A 21,517-nucleotide genomic window follows, 5' to 3' on the forward strand; every position below is an offset into this window, starting at 1 on the left:
CCGTGCGCTCTCTCCAGTTCTTGGAGGACGCGGCCTCGTTTTTGTCCTGATTTTCCCGGCCGCATGTCCCTGTCCCTTTGCCCAACACTGGCCGAGGTGCTTGGAAGGTTCAGCCTTCCCGATCCGCCTGCTGCATGTCCTTTTTGTATAACATCCGATATTCGTGGCTCTGTGAAGTGTTTGTTCTTCTGGAAGTTCAGGAATGTATTGGGACTTGGTCTGAGCAGCAGTCCTTGTCAATTAGTAACATTTTCTGAAACTGGTTGATTTCTCCCATTGCTTCCTTATGTGTAAGTCCCTAGCCCCATCTCCAAGCAGATTCACTCATTGCCTCTGTTTTTTCTTCCTGGGTGTTCTTTGTTTTTGGGATTGCTCTCAATGCCCTCATTCTCTGTCCTTTTGTAGCCGTTTGTGGCTCAGGAGGCCTGGCTGCCACCTGCATCCCCTTGCTCAGCTGCTGAATGAGCTGCACTCAGCAAGGTGTGGTGCATGGTAAAAAGTTGAGAGTTGCTGTAGCACATGAGAGGAGAAACAGCATTTGTTTAACCCATGGTCTGTGAGAGAACCACAAACTGTGTCCCATTCCCATCCTTTCCACGTTTGGACCAGTACAAGAGCTGTTTTTTTATTTCCTTTTTTATCTGTTCCTCCACTTTTCCTTTGTGATCTATTTGCCAAGAGCAGTTTGAGTCATTTACCTTTCCACAAACTCTGCCTCGATTTTCTGCTAAAAGGTAATCTGATCCCATCCCATGGTGAAATGTTGTGTTCCTCATCTGAGTGGATTGGTCGGGAAGAAGGTTGGGAGCTGTCTGATTGAGTATGTCAGGAAAATTAATCCACAAACCCCAGAGGTTTATGTCCAAAAAGGATACAGGGGAGTCCTTTGACTTTATTTGAATAAAGGGAGAGGCCATGGGGCATTCCCCTGGGGTCTCTCAAATTTTTGGAAGACACAACCTTGTTTTCATCCCAATTTCACGTCTCTGTGTCCCTCTCTTTCCCCAGTGCCTGAGGTATTGGAGAGGTACAGACTTCCCGGAATGCCTGATAACTAAGATTCCCCTCTAATGTGTAACCCTCCCTCTTAATTTTTAACTCTTATGGAATTTATGGTTTTCTTGCATTATTTCTTTCATCTTTCAATATTTAATCTCATTTATCAGCAATCCTACAGTCTGTAAAGACAAATAGATATTTTCCATTCATCCATCAGTGGAAACTTTCTCATTGTTTCTTCTATCTCTCGGTGCTGGTTTCATGTATCAGCAGACCCACAGCTTGTTTATAAAGACAAATCTGTCATTCCTCTCAGGTATTTCACTGACAGTTTGTAATCTAATTATGGCATTGAAATGATGAATGGGTTCTCTGGCTCCTGATATGAATTCCTTGGGGTTCCCAGGGGCTGGTCCATGGTGCTGCAGTGAGAAATGTGAGTGAAAATAGGAGAAGAAGGTGACAGGAGAAAAGGGCAGGAAAGATGATGGAAAAATTCTAAGAAACATGAGTGCAAAAGGGTGAGAAACATGAGGGGAGAGAAGGGAGAGAATGTGAGGGGAAGAGCATGAGAAACTTAACTATTAAAAACAGTAAAACAGTCAGGAAATGTGAGGGAAACATTGTGGAAACCTGAGGGGAAAAAAATAAAAGAGAAACCTGAGGGTGGAAAAAGGCAGAAGATATGAGTGAAAAAAGGGCACAAAATATGAGAGGAAAAGTGTAAGGAACATGAAGAGAAAAGAATGATAAATGTGAAGAAAAAGGAGTGAGAAACATGAGAGGAAAGAAGTGAGAACGATGAGGAGAAAAGTGAGAAACATAAGGAGAAATTTTGAGAAGGAAAACTGGGATAAGGAGAGAACCAAGAGGGGAGAAAAAGGTGGGAAATGTGAGAGGAAAAGTGTGAGGAACATGAGGTGAAAAGGCTGGGAATCATGAGTAAAAATGATCAGGAGAAGTGTGACAGTCTTGGTTGGGAAGGGGTGGAAATGTGAGGGAGAAAGGACAGGAAATGTGAATGGAGAAAAGGGCAGGAGAAAAGGCACCATTGACAAAAGAGCTGTAATAATTCCAAACCCATTCCCCCATACATTTGTCCATTTATTGGACAAGCCCAGGGCTGCTCTGTGTGTCCGTCTCTACCTCTGCCTTAATTCCCCTTTGGAAGCGGTGGAACTGGCCGGATCTGTGTCGCTAGAGGACACAAAGTGGAGCACGAGGGTTTGAATCACAAAACAGCCAGAGGTTTATTTCATGAGGCAAAAGCCCTTAAAGCCCTTATTTTGGGGTTTTTCAACCCTTTTTATAAGGTGTTCCAATACAGGTTAGCCTGATTGGTAGAAGAAACAACAGCTCCCTCATCCCATTGGTGGGACAAGAGAGAAACACTCTCAGAACATCTGTATGATTATTTTGAGAAACTAAAACCTTGTTTTCACTACAGTCCTTGAGAGAGAAGAAAGTTCTCAAAAGACTTTCCCTTGGGAACAGATCAGCCCCTGAGAGCTTGAAACTGTCTCAGGTTCAGAAAATCATGTCCACAGATCTGCCCACCAGCAGCAGCTGCTCCAAGCTGGGAACGTGACTGGCAGTGCTGATTTCCAGAGGCTTCTGTCCCCCAGGTGAAGCCAAGGCAGGGCAGGGTTGAAAAGCGCTGCTGGTGCTGCTGCTGCTGCTGCTGGTGCTCTGTGCCAGAGAGCCCCGGCTGGGCAGGGCACGGCGCCCACGCACTGCGGGCTCTTCCTCCTGCTGGGCACACCTGGGAACAAGTCATGATGACTTGTGGGAAAAACAAGAGCTTTGTGGGGGCTGCACTGCTCCTCACACACTCAGGCCACCTACAGCACAGAGCTTTGGCCCCCAAAAGGTAAACCAGAGGGAAACAGCTGGAAAAGGTTTCATTTCAACCTTTCTTACCTGCTCAACAGAAATGGCCAAAATGAAAGTCACCAAGCAGGGTGTGATCCCCACATCCAGCTTAGAAACAGTTAGAAAGAAGGCAATACTGTATTTGCACTGGTTGTGTGGGAAATCCCTTCCCTAACTTGTGCACACCCAGCAATCTCACCTACTCGTTTGTATCCATGGAACTAAGACATACTCAATACTTTGCTGAAGCTCACAGGCTAAACATTCCCCTAAATTATTTGACATATTTAAATCTCATCTCAGAATTTATCAACATGAGAGTAGGGCTGTCCTGAGGGTCTCTGGTCTCATTGTCATAGGTTCAGGAGGAGACCCATGCACAAAAGAACCCAAGACTCAGATGGGGTTGCAAAGCAAATTTATTCTATTAGTTGCAGTAGCAAATACTGCATACCAACCACAGCATTCCCAAAAACCCGCTGAGCGGGAGAAGGAGCTGAAGCATCGTCCTCAGCGGGAGGGCAGGTAGGCAGTGCCCTTTCAGGACATTCCCTGCATCAAAACAGTGTGCACCTCGTCCTTCTCACCTCTCCACCCCAGACGCAGGCCTTATATCTCCTGCTCAGGAGTGGCATTTTCCCAGTTCCAGCATCAGCTCCCACATGGCCAGCATGAGATGAGGCCACAATGGCTCAGAATAGCGACTCCAAGCCAACAAGGCCTCCATTATGCATTGTTCCTCTTTCAAAAGTTAACTGCCCACCGACTGACCAATACATTGCTTCTCTTGCAAGGGTCAAGTTCCCACCCCTTAAACGATACAGTTTTCTTCATTGTCTTGTCAACCTGCTCAAACATGGATCAAATGTGGCAGGGCCTCAAACACGACTGCAGTCCCTGACACAATCTTTTGGAAACACCCGTTCCTCATCTTCTCCTCTGGATGTCAAGAGACTCCTAAAACCACTTTCTTCCTGTGAATGCATTCCAGCTACCTTCTTACCAGGACCACTCTCTTTATTCTCAAGGCTAAGATAGCCACTTGGAGACATGAATCACTGCAGTGGGGGAATACAGGGTTCAGCACTGTTTGTTAAAGCTAATGGAATTCACGAGCCCTATTTGTTACAGTTCAACACCTCTGCTTCCTTTTCTGGGAATTCAACACAAACTTAGTAAGTTCTGCAAGTGCTCTTGCTGCGTAAAGCCACATTGTGTTTTTCATTCAGCAATTCATGAAGAAAACACAAATTGCCTACTGAGACCCTTCTGCTCCCTCCCAAATCACTACTCAAGAACAAGCCTCAGGCACATGCCCATAGCCCCTCTCTGCCAGCAGCTCCGAGCTGCATTGCACAGTGCTTGCTGTGCCCCAGAGAGCACCAAGCAGGCTGGCCTGGTGCCCCTGAATATTTCTGCAAAACCCTCTGCATTAAACACCTTTGCTGTGGCTCAGTGCAGAGCTCCAGGATTGCAGGCGCTTGGTCCCAGAGCTGTGTGAGGCACTGGCTCGTGCAGATGTGCCCTGACTTGCTGTCAGTGCCTCACACTGGCCTGGGTTCCCCTGGCAGAAATGCCGTGCCTGAAGGACACTGCCCTGTGCTGGAGCCTGCGGAGCAGCCCGGCTCCCTCCCCCTGTGCCCAGAGTGCTGCACACACTGCTGACCATTGCCAGCAGTTCCAGGGCAGGCGGCAGAAGAGCAGCAATGGTCAGGCAGGGCAGCAGCCCTGGGCTGCTCTTTGCCTTTCTCTCCTCCTGTGCAGACTCCAGACAGCCCATGGCACCAGTGTGTGCTGTGCCCAGCACGGCGCCGCTTCCCCTCAGAAGCAGCCAGCTGCCAGCTTGGCTCTGAGAGTGGAGGATTTGCCTGGGGCCAGCAAGAGGCAGCCAGGGCCAGGCTGCTGCCTCTTGCAGCTCCAAGGGCCTCCTTCCAGCCTGCCTCTGCCGAGGCTCAGGCTCCTCCGGGCTCTGCCAGGGCTCTGCTGGGGCTCCAGCCTGGCCAAGGCCGGGCCCGCTCTCACCTCACAGGCGCTGACAGCTCTGCACCACAGGAGACCTTGCACAGCACCCTCACTGCTCTTTCTGCTTTCTCTCTTCAGCCAGACTCTCCTCCAGCCAAAGAGATTTCTCTTAGGGATACAAATCCAAGTGGCAGGAACCCAAATGTTCTCGAGTCACATCTGCACAGCCTGCATCTGCACGGGATGTTTGCGTTGCACTGCTCCTCCTTTGGTTTTTCCTGCAAATTCCATTGCTGTTTCTGCCTCAAATAGAAATGCCACAGCTGGGCAAAACTTGTCCAGTTGGCCATATTCCAAAGGCAGTGTGGTCTGGAGAGGATGAATGAAGAGGAGCCTTCCCCCCTTACAAACTGTACCAAAGAAGCCATCAATGTCACTTTCCACCTCTAAGAAAAAACTGACAATTTAGGAGGAAATGTTGAGCTTTCTCACAGGGTCAGAAGGAGAGAAATGTTCCAAAGGAGTTGAGATTTTAGAAATTTTATTTAAAATCCTACTCTACAATCCTACACTACAAACCTACACTACCATCCTGCACTACAATCCTACTCTATAATCCTATTCTACAATCCTACTCTGCAGTCCTACTCTATAATCCTACTCTAAGTTTTTCATGGAGAAGACAGTTTATAAATTGATTGTTGCATTCCTGCCTCCTCCTTCCACTTCTTTACTGCAAGGATGAGAGGTGCCAGGCTGGACCCAGGCATGGCCGATGTTATAAATTGATGCTGCAGAAAGGAAAATAAAACAACAAGAAAGCATGATTTTCCAAGCTAAGAGCTTCAAAGGCAGGGGAATACTTTTTAAATGAAAAGGGGATTGAGTCAGAGTAGGTCAGGGGCATGGGGCAAGAGTGGCACAGGTTGTCCCAAGAGCTGGTAGGTGGCCCACCCCTGGAAATATCTGAGGTGTGAGTATCCTGATCTCTTGAAAGATGTCCCTGCTCATTGCAGGACACAGACTAGGTGACCTTTCCATGTCCCTGTGTGTTAGTTTGAGATGAATTGACATTTAGGGAAAGAAGTAAGAAACCCCACACGGAAGTGATTTCTTTGAGAGAAGCTGCTGGAAGCTTCCTCTGTGCCTGAGACAGGCCAATGGCTGGCTAGTTCTGAGAACTGACAACATTTTGCACCATTTAGAAATGAGATGCGCCTCTGTGATGATGCACATTTTGAAAACCACCAGCCCGGGCACTGGCCCTCTTTGCTTCCGGAGCCCAAAGGTAACGGAGCTCTGCTGAGGCCGGCCCTGCTCGCCCATGGCCTGTGCTCCTGGGGGAGGCCGGGCCAGAGCCCAGCGGCTCCCGGGCGGGGGATGGAGGCTGCGGGACCCCGGCCCCAGGCTGGGCCAGGCCACGGCTGCTGACATCTTGCCCACACTAAACCCTCTCCCCGGCGTGCAGCGACGGCTCCAGGCTGAGCCTCCCCTCCCAGCGGCTCCCGGGCAGAGAGAGGGGCCCAGCACAGCCTGAAATCCAACACCGTGACTGCCATGACCTGGGTGAGATTGAACCCTTTCACTGCACAGATGAGACCTTTCTTATTCTTGTGGGCCTGATAATAAAATTTGTTATTCCTTTGAAGTTTGAAGCCTGTTTTGCCCTTCTCCTGATCCATAGCTCCCAGCAAGAAATGAGTAAGTGCCCTGGTGATTTTAGCCAGCGCTAAAACCCAGCACTCCCTGCCAGCCCAGCCCAGTCTAGGATTGCTCCCCACTGTCAGCTGAACAGCACCAAGGTTGGAAGGGAGGAGGATGGGGGCTCATCTGATGCCTTGGATTTCAGTGGAGGAGGAGCCCATCCCTGGGACACTGTTTCACCTGCAGCCCTTTTGGCATTTTACCTGCAGCAGCTCCTTGGCAGACCAGCGCTGCGCCTCGCCTTTCTGCAGGCAGCAGCTCAGGAAGTCACGCAGCAAAGGCGAGAATTGCTCGGGCTGCCGCAGCTGTGGGGTCCCTTCTGTGGCTATGTGGAATTTAGCCTGGGGAAACAGGAAACACAAGGCTCCACCTGCTTCTTTCCCATCTGGAACTGCTCTCCCAGAGCCCATTGTTTCAGCTCCACTCTGCAGTGGCAGTTTTTGCCCTGGCAGAGAGGCAGACATGACTTTCCTGTAGCATTTGGATGACGACTTTCCTGTATCATGAAAAAACCCAAGCCCCAAAGCCACAGCTTTGCCAACATCCAGCAGATCTTGCCTTGGCAGCTGATTTCATTGCCTGCTCTAGTTAGTGGCAACTACATCAGCAAATACATGTTTCCTTCACAAAGGATTCCCAGCAGCTTGGCAGCCTTTTTGGAAGAGGGATTATGCTATTCTAACTAACTGTACTATTCCAAGGATTCTTATGTGAAAAGAATCTCTGCAGTGCTTGTTGGTCCCTTAAGCACAGCTGCCATGAAACAAAACTCTTCAGGCTTTTTGTCTTGTTCTTGAAAATGATGGTAATTGGAAGAAAAGAAAGGAAATGCAGCAGGTGTTCCTCAGGGAAGGAAACAAACCTTTGGAATCTCATTTTCAACACAGACACATTAAGATGCCTCCACAAATGTATTGGGTTGAAAATGCCTGTTTGGGCACACAGGAACCACCTGCAGCTCTGTCTCTCAGCACTCTGAAAATTTCAGGTTCCCTTAGGTGGCAAAAGGAAAATATTCATGGTGAAATCAGAAGTGTCATCCCTGTGGTAACCCTGTGCTCGTTGGATTCTCAAGTCAATGCATTAACGCTGTGCCCATCCCAGAAAGTGCCAGGAAACAAACAGGAGGTTTTGGCAGGCTCTCCCCGTCACCAGGCTCCAGCTTGGTGATATGGAGAAAGTGGCTTGGGTTAGGAAAGAAGGTGGTCACTGAGTGTCTCAGCAGCACTGCACAAGAAGCAGAAGAGACTCTGGCTTTACAGCCTCATCTCCAGGTTTCAGGCAAGTTTCCCTGTGAGAAGAATGGGGCTGCACCTCTTCTCTCAAAAGCACTGTTTTAGAAACTTGGTTTGCTTTGAGTTTCTTTGCTTCATTTCTGGAAAGATAACACCAGCTCTGAGATGCTTGTTTCCTATTCTTGGGGCCATCTACACCGCCAAAAGAGCTGGAACGACTTCTAAGGCAAAGCAAAATGCTGCCTGAGAATGGAGATGGTTTGGGCGAGGTAAGGCTTGAGTTCCCCCAGTGCTGCAACCAAAGCTCCAGCAGATGCTGATGTGCTGCAGGGCCATTTGTAGAAGGGGCCTTGGTGGAAGTACTTCCAGCAGATGCCATGGGATTTTGTGCAGTGAGCAGAGAACACGGGACAGGTGAGAAAGACAGCGGGATCAGAGAGTATTTGCTCCTTACCGATCGAGCAGTGAAACTGTCATAAGGAGTTTTTTGTTCGGCCATTTCAATTGCCACAATTCCAAAAGACCACACGTCCACTTTGGGGCCATATGGTTGACGCTTCACCACTTCAGGTGCCATCCACCAAGGAGTCCCGGTCACCGAGCACCGCTGATTTTGCTCAGGGGTGAGCTGAGCAGAAAGGCCAAAATCAGCTGAGGAGAAAGCAAAATACTCTTTTAATTTTAATACTCTCAATTAGGAAACCAAGCCAGAGAATTCCCCAGTGGAAGTTTGAGAATGTGCACTTGAATTTCCTGGACAACACTCCCTGCTCTGTTTCCTTGGGGCTTTGGCCAAGGCAATATGAATTGGCTACTTCAAACATCCCCCCATTTCTTACACTTCCTCCAGCAGTGCCTTTTGTTCCCCTGAAGGTTTAGATTGCAGCTCCCTCCCTCTGGAAGGAACACACACAGACACACACAGAGCAATAGCACTCTTGGCTGCTTGTGGTTCCTTGTCATAGCTGTGTGCACCCTGCAACTGTGCCTTCAGCCCACAGCAGGGGGGACCCCTGCACTGCCAGCAGCAGCATTTTTGGGGAGCTGGCAGTCACTGAAAGCAGCCCCACACCCCCCATTCCTGGAAGGCTGAAGCTGAGCAAGAATACACTGACCCAGCTTGACAGAGCCGTCGGTTCTTAGAAGGATGTTGTTGCTCTTGACATCTCGATGGATCACGTGGTTGGAGTGAAGAAAATCCAGTCCTTGCAGGCACTGAGAGAGAAAACAGAACCAGGGGGGCAAAAAGTAGTGCTGTGAGTTCATCGCACAAGAAAGGAAACAGCTGTGGAAGGTTCCCTTTGCAGGGGAATGGGGAGGAATGGCAGAACACAGTGCCATTGAGAGCAAGAGCCTGCTGCTCCAACAGGAGCAGAGCAGCACCTTTCTCAGTGGAGAACTGCAAATGCCAATGCAAGAGACAGAGATAGAATACAAGAGCAGGGGATAAGAGTACAGGAAATGAGTCCAGTGAGTGTAGGGGCACTGGCAGACAGTTCCCTTGAGATGCTCTTGCTTGCCCATAGCCGAGCAGCAACACAGAAACCAAGCCTGGCCCATGAAATCCCTCCCGTTCTGAGCCCCTGTTTCCCAGACAATGCAGCTCAAGGCCTTGGAAGCACAGATGGGATCCCTGACCTCCCGACTGACAGCTGCAATCTCTCCTTCAGACATTTGAATCTCATCGATGAGATCTCTCAGAGTGCCTCCGTCCATGTACTCCATCACCAGCCAGAGTTCCTCATGCACAAGGTAGCTGAAAAAAGGAAACAAGGCCATGCAGGTGAACATGCACGGCTAGCTTGGTTTTTTGCTTGAGTCTTGTTTCTGGGTCCCTTTGTGACAAGGGCAGAAGTAAAGGCATAGACATTGCCTCTAGGCTGTGCAGTGTTTGCAGTCTGAGCTGTCTCAAGGAGAAAGGCAGTTTAGGAAGAGCCCAGATAAAAAACCTGTCACGCATGGCATTTCTGGAAATAAGCACCTAGTCTTCCTGGCATGCACAGCAATGGAAAAGAGGGGCAACAATGCAAGGGCAATCCTCTCTTGGATGGTTCATCAGCATTTAAGAAACTTGAAAAACTCAAGCCCAAAGAACTGTGGAGGCAATGAACTTAGAAGGTATTGAATTCTTAAGATAGGGCTGATGCAGGTTTTTGAACAATGTTCAGTCTGCATTTGCCAGGGTGGATTCATGCAGACAAAATGCAGTCTCTTCCCATCCATTGGAGATAAGTAGAGAAATAATCATTAACAACTCTATTTCCTGCCACTGACCAAAGTGGGGTTTTAAGCTCTCATGCTTGTAGTATGTAAACAAACATTCAAGGGGTAGGACCGTGACCACTCACCTGGCTAAGTAATTCACGATCCTGGGACTCCTATTGCTTTCCATGATCCTGATTTCATTCATGGTTAGTATCTTCCTACTCACTCCTTGCACATTTATTTTCTTTATGGCCACCTCAAATGACATTGAAAGGAGTAACTTGAGAAAATTGGTAGCATGAGACCACAACACACATGGAGCAAGTGATTTTGGAATGGCACAGCCAAGCTGTGCCCAAGTGCCTTGTGATTAGACCTCATCATTGGAGTAATTAGGGAGTGACATTCCAACAGCCCATTTCTCTGCTCCCTTGGGGGTCAGTTACAGGACATGTGGCCACTGGCGATTTGTCCACTTGGTAACTAAGGTGTATCAACGATCACCCACCAAGCTCTGACCACACTCTCTGCTGCTCTGCTTGGTTCAAAAGAAGGAATGGGTGCCTTGGTTCTCTGTGGATACATCCTGGGCTATGGGCAGGGCTCAGGGCTTTTAGGAACATCTTGCAGATCTCTCCCTACGTGTGGCTCCCAAGTGCAGCACTGCACGTGTCTAGGGAACTACCAGGAGCATTCAGATGTATTTGCTGGCAGCCAGAAATGAGAATTCAGGACTCTGAAGCTGTAGCCCCAAAAAGCAGTGAGGTGCTCTAAGACACCACCTTTGTTTTAGCAATTGAGAGCGTGTGGGCGCGTCCTTCTCTGAAAGGAACCGCTGCCCTCCTTGTCTTCGTACGGGCAGCTGAGGAGGACAAAGCCTGTTCCAAGTGCAATTTGCAGGCTGGCTCCAGTCTGTGCTTCTTGTGCCTTTTCAGCACAGCTCTACTCAAAGCTCCAGCCACAGCTGTCAGCAGTGGGGAAAGGCCTGGAGAGCAGCAGAGGCTGCAGGGGCTGTTGACATTTACCTCTCCTCCTGTTGCAGTGTCAAGTGCTCTGGAAACCTCTCCAAAACCCCTAGAAACAAAACAGCAGCAAAGAAAGGAGAAGCCATTTAGATCTTGCAGTGGAAGCCAGTCCAGACAGGAGAGCTCTGCTGTAAATGCCTAAAAGCTGCAGGTTGCAGGAGGGGTCTGCCAGAAGGCAGATGATGCATTTTCCCCTCAAGTGCCTGGGCACTGTGCCTGTTCCTGAAGCCTTGGGCTTTACTGCCTCAGCTCCAAAAGGCAGCTTATTCCTTCAAGCAGATTTCCCAGGTTCTATTCCTTGCTGCAGGCAAGACCTTGGCAGCATGGAGATGTCTTTGACAATGCCTTCTGAGCACACTTGACAAATTCTGGCCAGTACTGAGAGATGGGGCAGACTAAGCCCGCTGTCTAAACATATGGACAACCTGTCTGACTTCCCACTTGATGGATATTCCCCCAGTGAAACACCTGGCCCATGGCTGTGTAGAAGTGACTGTGGTTGGACTCACCCGCTGCCAAGACTTTCCAGTTCAATGTATTTTGTGATGGGATTTTCCTTGTTCACCATTCTCCCTGAGGGAAACAAAATGCAAGATGCTGACTTTCAGGCAGAGATCCCAACTTGCAGGAGATGCCAAAGGCAGCCCCGCTGTCTGGGGCTCTGAACCCTCTGTGGTCAGCTGGGCAGCAAGCACAGCAGCAACAAGACAGGCAGTTGTGCAGTACAAATGGGCAGCAGAGAGACTGATTTTGTCCAGTCCTTGGAAGGAAATGAAGCGCAGAGAGCACAGCAGGGCACAGCACAAGGCTGGCAAAGGCCAAGCGTGAGCACTGACAAGCAATGGCAAGAAGACACAGCCAGCCTGAGCCCCTGACAAGCTTGTAGCAAATATCTGTTTCTTCATTGTGGGCCCAATGAAAACATCTCTCGCTCTCTTTGCTGTCACCTGATGTACTTTCAAAGGAGTCCTCACTGACAAAAATACAGCATTCTCATAAAAACCTTGTAGATATAGTAGACGCAATAAAAACAGTCACCAGTAAATGACACCAGTAAGACACATGGGTCAGAACAGCTCTTTCAGGGTGGAGAAAAAACAAACTCTTCCAAAAAACCCCGAATCAGAAACTAAAAAAGGATAAAATCTGAAAACTAAAACCAGAACCACAACAAAAAGACAAAACCCCAAAACCAATCAATATCTCTGAAGTCTTTTGGTTCTGATGACTGGTGGGAAGTCTGGAGTCTAAGGAGAATTTCAGAATCAAATACTCTGTTCAGTTTGGCCACTAGCACACAGGACTTGCATAGATCATTTGCTAGGCCACAGCCTCCTGCTGATCCAAGAACAATTCCTGCTTCTGCCTTTAGTGGCAGGGGAATGCCAGGCAAAGCCGAGCCAGTCCAAGCTGCCCTCAGAGGCAGCAGGAACAGCCAGAGCGCTCTCTCGCTGCCTCAGAGCACAGCAGTTCCTGTGGGGAGTCCTAAATGTCTCTGGGACACCAAAGTGAGGAGGATCATTTGCTACAGCTCTGCTGGCACGTGCACACAATACACTGTCCCTCAGACAAGAAATACACCAGACGTACTCAGTTGCTCCACGAAGTCTCCCTGGCTCTCCTGGAGCTGAGCAGCAGATGTGTCACTGCTGGAAATGGACAAACTGCTCCGGCTCCACTGCTCAGCTTGGGCAACAAAGGCTCCTTTAGATGCTGCTGCTGCTGCTGCTGCTGCAGCAGATTGAATGGAAGAGCCTGTGTAGATCTGCGAGAAGAAAGGAGTTTGTGTCAGAAAGCTGGCTGGCAGAGATTACCCCGAGTTCCCTTTTCAAATGCAAGCCCTTAGGAAGTTGCTGTTAGCCACATGCAAAGCTCATCAACTGGATTTTTTGGATTCCCGCTTCTGGAACCAAATGGTCAAAACCCAAGGTTGGTTTTAATCAAGTTGATGGCCAGTTTCATATTCCATTTTCCTGGATTTTCTGAAGGATGACTGCAACAACGACCATTGCACTTCCTCCCAAGGATCCCTTTCCCCCTCCAAGGGCTGCAGACACATTTGCAGCTCCTTGTTCTAATGTTGGAGCTCCTCCCCCTCAGTCCTCTTTTCCTGCACCATCTTCAGAAGGTGCTCAGCCTGCAGCACTTGTGCTTGGGACAGTACCTGTGCCTCCCGCCGACCTTGGGGCTCTTCATCAGCAGGCATTTGCTGGAAGCCTTCGCAGGCTGCCAGGTGAGATATCAACACGTCCACCTCAAGTCAAAGAGAACAAAGCAGTCAGAGACCACAGCTTGTCCCTGTGTGCCAAGGCTCATTGACTGTGAGCAAAGGGAAAGAGCAGGACAGCAGCAGATTCACCAAGGGATACAGACAGCTTGCAGCTTGTATTCCAAATCTGTCTGGGGGACTGTGTTCACTTGCAAAAAGCCCTGAAGAAACAAGGAGAGCAGGAGCAGGCCAGCAGGAATCTCTTGAGATGAGTGCTGGCAAAAGGGCAAATGACTGGTGCCACTGTCCAGGGCAGCAGCTGAGATTGAGCACAGCAGGAAATGTCCTTCCAAGCAGCTGGGATAGACACTACAGCAGGATGGCACTGAGAGGCATCAGCCCAGCCCCCTGCTGCTCTGCAGAAGAAAGGCAAGAAGGGCAGAAAGCACCAGACTGCAGTGACTGCTGTGCCTATCGCTCTTTCACTCACTCGATTTTCTAGAGCCTCTTGCTGCTGAGCGAGGAGATGGAATTTCTCTTCGATGATTCTTCTTTCTTCCTCCAGCCTGTTCTCCCTTGCCCTGATCCTAGCCTCAGCTTCCTGTAGCTCTGCCAGAAGCTCCTCATCAGAGGCCTGTGAAGAACAACAGAGAGGAATTTCCATGAGTGGAGTGTCGGCCACACTTTCACTCACCTGGTTCTGTTGATTTCCTCTCTGCCAGGGGAGATTCATCTCCTCTTCGATGCTTCTGTCTTCCTCGTGCCTCCTCTTCACTGCCATGATGGCCCTCGGAGCTTCGGGCAGCTCTGCCTGGGGCTCTGCCTCGATGTTCTGTACACACAAATGGAGAGCAAGTGCCTGGGAGCTGCCATCAGGCTCAGCTTCTTCCTCAGTTTCAGCCTCAAAATCACACTCATTCAGTCACTTCTTTCTGCTTCCCTACCCACCTCTGCTTCCACTGTAACCTCCTGTCCCGCTGCTGATCTCTGCAGAGGCTCTTTGCTTTCAGGGCCTCTGGCACTCGTGGCCTGCTCAGTCCCAAGAGCTGCGTTTTATGCCCCTCTTCCTGCCCTTCACTCTGTCCCCTGCTGAGTCAGCCTTACCTGGCCATTCTCCAGTGGCTCTTCCACCTGCTGCCCCAGCTGCTCTTCCTGCTCTTGGGCTGGGAACAGCTCTCCCTCAGGCTGGCACGGCCGTCCTGATAAAACAATCTGCTCCTGCTCTTTCTCTGGAAGGACCTGCAGAGAAAGCAAGAGAAGATCGGCTTCAACTTCTCATCCAACATTTGTGGGCCAAGACTCAAAGACTGATGGGCTCCCACGTTCCCAAAGCTCTGTGCTGCTGCTCTCCTGCCTTGTTCTCTGCCCGTGGGGAAGCACAGATTCCAAAGTGACCCTGGCAGTGCAATCAGGGCCCATCTGGCACTGAATCTCCAACAGACTCTTGGGCAGCTGACAGGAAATGTGGGGCATTTCTCAAGGGCCTCCTTCCCCTTCTGCTGTGTCCTGCTTGTCTCTCCCTAGTGACTGACAGCCAGCCCTGTCCCACAGCTCCATCCTGGCTCTGCAGGGGCTTCCTGGGTGAGCTCACCCCTTGGGAGAGACACTGCTGGAGTTCATGTTCTTTTCAGGCCTGCCCTGCCACTCCTGCCCCTCTGACATCTACACTCTTGTTAGAAATCCTGCTCATTCAGGAGACAAGGATGTGTGCAATTTGATCCTCTGCTGCAGGTCAGAGCCTCTATGGCCACCTCAGGATATGGAAGAGGATCAAGGTGTTTCTCCTCCCTCTTTTGTCAGCTGAGAATTCTGAGTGGCAGTGACAGAGATCCTCAAAAGGCCCCACCAACAAATTAATTGACACACCCCTAGGGATGCCAATGAAGGAAGCCATGGATCATGTAATGCATGTATGACCAAAGTCAGCAAAAACCACCTAAACCATGGAATTGTCCCACCTCACTAGGACAGGCAGAAATTTATAGGTTAAACAGGGAGTGTCAGGACAGAAGAGGCAGGAGGAGGAAAACAGCTCTGAGGAGAAAAAACAACCAACTCTAAAGGGGTTCTTAGCAACACAAGACAGCACTCAAGGACTTGCAGCTTTGCCCCCACACTAGGCTCCAATGCAGTTTCCAAAGCTGCAGACTTCACCACAAAACGTATCAAGAGAAACTTGCCACTTGTGGATTTTGCCTCAGAAGAAGGGTTCAGAACTACACAGTTTGTTTCTTTGGCCACACAGGACAAGAATGGCCGGCCACAGCTTCATGGACAACACAATCATCTCCCTGCAGTTTATCAAAAGCCAAAAGACAGGTGGCCTAAAAGACTCTGCAGAAGTGAAGAATTACTCCAGAAAACTGCAGAACACTTCTCCAGGTCATGCAGAGGTTTCCAAAAAGGGACAGCAAACAAACCAATCCCTGTGAGCCCCAGAAATGCCGTGTGAGCCCTTGGCCATGGCTTGGCAGAAGCCAAGAGACAGAGCTTCCCTGAGCCAAGCAGCCAGCTGCTCACCCGCAGGCAGCAGCGCTTTGGGGCCTCAGCACGACGGCTCAAAGCCCAATTTCCAGCTGCCACGGGATGGGGGAATGGCTGGGTGCTGGCAGGACTCCAGCACTCAGCATCCTCAGCCAGCAACAGCAAGTGCTGGCTGCTCAGAAACTTGCAGCTCTGCCTTGCACTAAAGACAGCAGCACCCAGCACTGGCACTTACTGTCTGGGCATGGTCAGGCTGGGCTGTGACCACAGCTGGAGGCTCGTGCTCCTTTTGCTCATTTTGCTCCTCTTTGGCCTCTTCTCCAGGAGCAGAGGGAGCCACAGCAGAGTCTGCTCTTGCTTCTGGGCTCTGTGGACAGATGGTGGAGTTAGGGACAGGCAGCTCCCTATCATTTAGAACCTTATTTCTCTTCAGCTCTATTTCTACAACCAGCTCTACCAAGCACAAATCATCAGCTTTGATAGCAATGGGATTCTAAGTCTCTCCAACGAAATTAAAATGGGTTAATTCAGCCAGGCTACAAATAGCTCTGAATTAGAGAGTTCACCCTGGCTACTATCAGCAAGCAACGTTCTCTCTGCAAATCTGAGCTTTGAGTTCTTTTAAAGCTCTGCAATGGAAAATTAGGAAATAGCCAACAATGCCTTTGCTATTGCTGCTGTAAACATGGAAATGGATCTTCTTTCAGCCCACCCAGCTGGCCCTCTGCACTCTACTGCCACAGGCCAAGCTCACAGTTCCCTGCACAATTCTGAAACACCAGAAACATCAAATGTTCCTTTCTGACTCACCTCAGGATCGGCACCTCTGAACACACGGCTCAGATGACCTGCAGTGGGCAAGGAAAAGGAACCAAATTCTTTGAGAAAACTGGAGAGAACCGTGGCCTATTTAGAACAGCATCTGAGAAGATCTCCCAGTCTGCATTTTCAAAGGTGTCCTGCTTGACTGGTGTGGTTTAAAGCAGCAACTAAAAAATCACTAGAAAACTTACTTATTTCTTGCTGTGAGATATAGATTAGAACAAGAGCAAAACAGGCTTAAAACTTAAATGGAATAAAGAAAGTTTATTGACAAAAACTACAAGAATAAGAAACCAGAATAAAACTTCCAGAACAACCCTTTTCTCCCCCACTACCCAACCATTCCCTTGTTTACATGACAACATGGAGACAAAAAACTTTGGATCTTTGGTGTTTACAACAGTTCCAATTCCTGCTGGAGTCTTTTCATCAGTCTTTGTAGAGAAATAGAAGTCTTCTTCTGCTATCTATGGAGTTTTTCACAAGAAAACTATTTTTCTTCATAGCTTTCTATTTCTCTGATGCCAGCTGCTGGGAAATCTGCCATCAGTTGTCTCCTCCCATTTCCCATCACTCTGAGGTGTGTTATGGGTCATGAGTCTAGGGATGTCATTTTTATGAATGAGTTATTCAAAGGCAAAAGTTCTCTATCTGTTTTTGTGAGCCCTCCTGGAAACAGAAGTTTTCTCTTTTTGCTTCTTAAAAGCCACAAATCTTCAACTCTTACTTCTCCCCCTCTGTTCCAGCATCTCACAGTGTCACAACTACTTCATCATTTGCTCAAAATCCACACTTGGAAACACTCCATTCCTCCCAATATACTCTGTCATGAATTAAAGGCGGTTTTTTCAGAACATTACTGTCCATCTCCATAGCTTTAACAGAAAAATATTCCAGCTTATTAAAGCATCTCCTTCTTTCTCTTCCCCCTCTCAATTTAATTTGTTTCTTCACTCTCTTTGATGGGTTGATGGTTGATCACTCCCTCTCTCTCTCTCTCTCTCTGGGACAAAAGGATTAATCTGCAAGTCTCATGCAGGTAGTAAAAGAGTTAAAATCTTGCTAAAGCTGCAGATGTTGATGGTGTCAGTTTTCAGTTCAGTGGCAGAAACTGCAAACCAAGTCAGGCTGGCCGGCTCCGTTTCTCCCCCCACCCCGCCCTCTGCAGCCTTGTCCGGCCTGGAGGGGGGGAGGAGGCCGAGACAGAGCCCTGTGACCTCGTCAGAAGCCAGAAACCAAAAAGAGCAAGAAATTCCCGGCCTCACATCTTCAGGTGGTGTTCACAGGTTGATCTCACTTCTCAATAGTTAAAACCGCTGCCAATTCTCACCCATGTCCAGGAATTAGTCAGGAGAAAAAACTCCCATCAGCCTCCAGCAGTTTCAACTTCCCCAGCTCTCAGAGCTATCTTAAAAGTAAAGTCACCGCAAGAGATTGAGCCAGCAAAGTGAGGAAATGCCAGACTCTGCTGCCACAGGCTCTCCCGTGGAGGGAACAGAAGCCCTGCAAATGCTGCCCTCAGCCCCCTGGCTACAGACACCCCGTGTTTTGCTGAAGGTGTTGACAGGAGCTTGACCAAACCAGGGGCATCCTCATGGTCTTTGTGTTTCAATAGCAACCCGGTCACTAAGAAAGAGCAGGGAGACCTACAAAAGCCAGCTCAGGTTCCAGCCAGGGAAAACCTCTACTTACGTGCCAGGTTGGTGAGGTAATAGCCGGCATAGCCGATGCCATAAATGGCGCAAACGGCAACAGCGAGCTGCTCCATCACTGTAGCACTGCTGTGCCAGTTTGCACACTCTGCTCCACCACAAAAACAAACAAGGCTCCTGTCAGTGTGCAGCTGCCCACTGACAAACGCCTCAAGCAGGAGGATGCTCCTGCACTGAGCAAGCCCAAGAGCTGCTCTGACCCTGAGGCCTTCCGTGCACCAAGGCAACCTTGGGATGTCACCACGACAAGGTGGCATCCATGCCCTGACATCACAAAGCCAATGCTCTGCGCTGCTCTGGGAATTGATGCAGAGCAACCCAACCTTCCCTACAGCAAACACAAAATTGCCTGGCAGGTTCTCCTCTGTCACAAAGGGTCACAAATCCTTTGCTGGGCTGTGGGAAATGGAAAGACAGAAACTTCCACAGATACTGAAGGGTTTGATTTCCAGCCTTGGAAGGAGCTTGGGTTCATGCAATGCTAAAGGTTCACAGACGTTGAGTCGAGAATTCATAAGCTTATGTTCCTATAGCTGCAAGTAAGAATATGCCAGAAGTAAATAAAAAACTGCATTGAGTGAGATGGTGGAGAGATTTTCAACTGTAATTGTGTGATTTTAGAGAGTAAGGTATGAATCTAAATATTATCCTAAGAAGCACATGTGTGTAGGTGAGCTAGCAGTGTATTGGGTGAAAAGCAGACACAGTGCAGCAGAACTTGGCAAAGATGAAAGGTGATTAAGTAATAATAAACCTCTTCAATTTAGTGCATTAGCCAAAAATCTCAAATTAGCGAATCTAAGGCACTGCACCAGGCTGAAGCTGAGGATCCCCAGCCAAGCTCAGAGGGAGGAGAACACAGCATTTGTGGGATCCTTTCCAGTCTGACTTGCTTTAGCTGGAGCCTGGGGGAGGAGAGAGCAGGAGAAGGCTTGGCTGAGTCCTCTCCCCTCTGCCTTGCCCTTCTCTGCTGGATCCTCAGTTCATCCCACACCCACCCCAAGACTCCATCCCCATCCTACTGGTGCTGATGGGATTAAAGGAGATAAAGAGGAGATTAAAAAGATAGAGAGGAGAGAAAAAGAGAAGTTTAAATGCAGTTTAAATATGAAAGAAATGCACATGTTAGTGACTGCTGAGAGTTGAAAGGGAGCTGAAGGGTTTGGGAAGGGCCAGGAGCCCGTGAAGGGCTCAGGAGCTGCTGCTGCCGGGAGGGAGGAAATGCACCAATGGCTCCCAGCAGAGTCTGTGCTTTGAGGCTCTTTCCCAAACAGCTGCAGGAGGGAAAGCAGCTGAGTTTGGAGGAAGAGTTTTCTGCGGAGGTTTCCTGTTTGGAGCTGTCACAAGCTTGAGCTGCTCAAGGGAAACGCGGCTCTGCTTCCAGCAGGGCCCAACTGCCCGGGAGCACAACTTGGTTCCCTGGCCCTGAGCCAACGGGCAGCAGCAGCTTCTGTTCCCTCCTGGCTCTTGTGTCATTTCCAGCAGCACAAGACACACCAAGAAAAGCTCCTCCAGAACATGCCATGAGAAACACAACCTGATTTCATTGCATGGAGGAGCTCTGACAGTCCCACGGGCTCAGGTTTGTTTGTCAGTGAACAGAGCAGGGAAAAGCACAGACACATTCCCTGCACAGGGAATTCACAGGAGGAAAGTGCAGCGCTGGAGGATGTGCTTGGATACAATGTTCCCACGGCAGTTTTGGGGATAAAATCGTCAGCAGAGAGAAAAGAAAAAGTGCTACCAAGGGTGGGCTGGGGAGGGCTGGTGCTTCCCGGGAGGCTCCCGAAGCTCAAGAGGACAAAGCCCAGACCTTGTCCAAGCTGCGAGCTGGGTCTGAGCCAGAAACCAGGGGGTGGCAGAGACATTGCTGCTGAAGGGCTTCAGATTGCCAAAGCTAAAGTGTCCAGGATCAAGGAACATCTTGAGGTTACAGAAGTCCCAATGCCCACGTTCCATCCCCTCATTTCAAGCTGAAAGCAGAGCTCCACTTGTGACTCTGCTTTTTAATAAAGAATGTCAAACTTCAACAAAATTCCCTTAGAAAGACCCCATGAAGGTTCACACTGTGAGAGCTCACTCGAGGCAGCCCCAGCTCCTGCCCTGGGTCAGTCCCTGTCAAGCCCACTGTGCTTTCCAGCTGCTTTGCTCCAGCTCCCCCCAAATCACCACGAATTCCACTGAACTGAAACAAATCCAAATCCTCGTGGGTCGGGACAAGGGCAGGGAGAGGTCACTCAGGGATCACCATCAGGGGCACAACAGCCCGACACGGGGAAATGAACTGAATTTAGGACTGAGCAAATCAGACCAGGAGAATGAGGATTAAAATCAATCTTGAGAAACACCTCCTCCCGCTCCTGAACTTTTCTGTCCGGGCCGCTGCTCGCGGGGCACAGAGAGGGGCCCGGCCTTGTCCCTCCAAACCTCCCTGGGAATCACCCCAGAGCCCTCAGCCTTCCGTGTGCCCATCCCCGGGGCCCCTTGTCCCTCCCAGTGGCTCCCGTGGCTCTCCCAGTCCATCCCAGCCTCTCCCAGTCCATCCCAGCCTCTCCCAGTGACCACGCCTGTTCAACTCGCCCCTCCGTGCACCTCTCGCCCCTCAGCCAATCAGAGCGCGCCTCTCTGATGACTCATCAGTTGCTGGGCAGATCCACAGAGCCGAGAGCCCCGCGCTGGACTCGGCCGCCCAGTGCCGCGCACTTCATTCCCAGTCCCTCCCAGTGCCACCACAGTCCCGCCCAGTGCCACCACAGTCCCTCCCAGTGTCACCACAGTCCCGCCCAGAGGCCCCACAGTCCCTTCCACTTCTTTTTAGGCCATTCCCAGTCTATTCCGAGTTCATTCTCACTTCACTCCCAGACCTCCACGCCCTCATCCAGTGTCCCAGTATCCACTCTCATCTCTTTCAGTGCCATCCCAGTCCCTGCCAGTCCATTCCCAATCCCTCTCAATGCCACACAACTCGTCACCCATCTCTCCCAGTGCCCATCCCAGCGTGTCCATCTCGCTGGTGCCCTCCAGCTCCCAGCCCGGCCCCGGCCGCCTGCTCTGCTCCCTGATGGATTTCTCCCCTGTCCACATCCAGCTGAGCTGCTCCCAGGGCCAGCAGCAGCTCTCGGGCCACGTGCTGGCCACTGCCGTGCTCCCCAGCGGGGACTGGAGCCAGCAGCTCCTGGTGCTGCTGGAAACCGCCCCCGGCAATGCGGGCTCAGCTCCAGCTGCCAGGTGGAGCACGGCAGCCTGGAGCACCCCCTGAGCCGGCACTGGGGCACGGCCCGGCCCCCA

General features: G+C 50.1%; 2 protein-coding genes across 2 annotated transcripts in view; one reads left to right on the plus strand and one right to left on the minus strand.

Annotated features, from left to right (window-relative positions):
* The window catches only part of LOC147646456 (uncharacterized), a 44,227-nt gene that overhangs the window by 425 nt on the left and 22,285 nt on the right, over positions 1–21,517 (plus strand). The window lies entirely within an intron of this gene.
* On the minus strand, positions 5,358–18,429 carry LOC147646457 (serine/threonine-protein kinase PAK 3-like). Its single transcript, XM_086873428.1, has 15 exons — positions 18,210–18,429; positions 16,506–16,543; positions 15,931–16,062; positions 14,316–14,450; positions 13,702–14,043; positions 13,167–13,256; positions 12,593–12,767; positions 11,512–11,575; positions 11,003–11,051; positions 10,121–10,233; positions 9,411–9,528; positions 8,888–8,987; positions 8,227–8,423; positions 6,741–6,878; positions 5,358–5,624 (listed from the first exon to the last, which is right to left on the minus strand). The coding sequence occupies exons 1-15, from the start codon at positions 18,283–18,285 to the stop codon at positions 5,505–5,507; spliced, it is 1,887 nt and encodes a 628-aa protein (XP_086729554.1). The 5' UTR covers positions 18,286–18,429; the 3' UTR covers positions 5,358–5,504.

This window comes from Cyanistes caeruleus, unplaced genomic scaffold (genome assembly GCF_971803275.1).
Source record: "Cyanistes caeruleus unplaced genomic scaffold, bCyaCae1.hap1.1 HAP1_SCAFFOLD_98, whole genome shotgun sequence".
NCBI lineage: Eukaryota > Metazoa > Chordata > Aves > Passeriformes > Paridae > Cyanistes > Cyanistes caeruleus.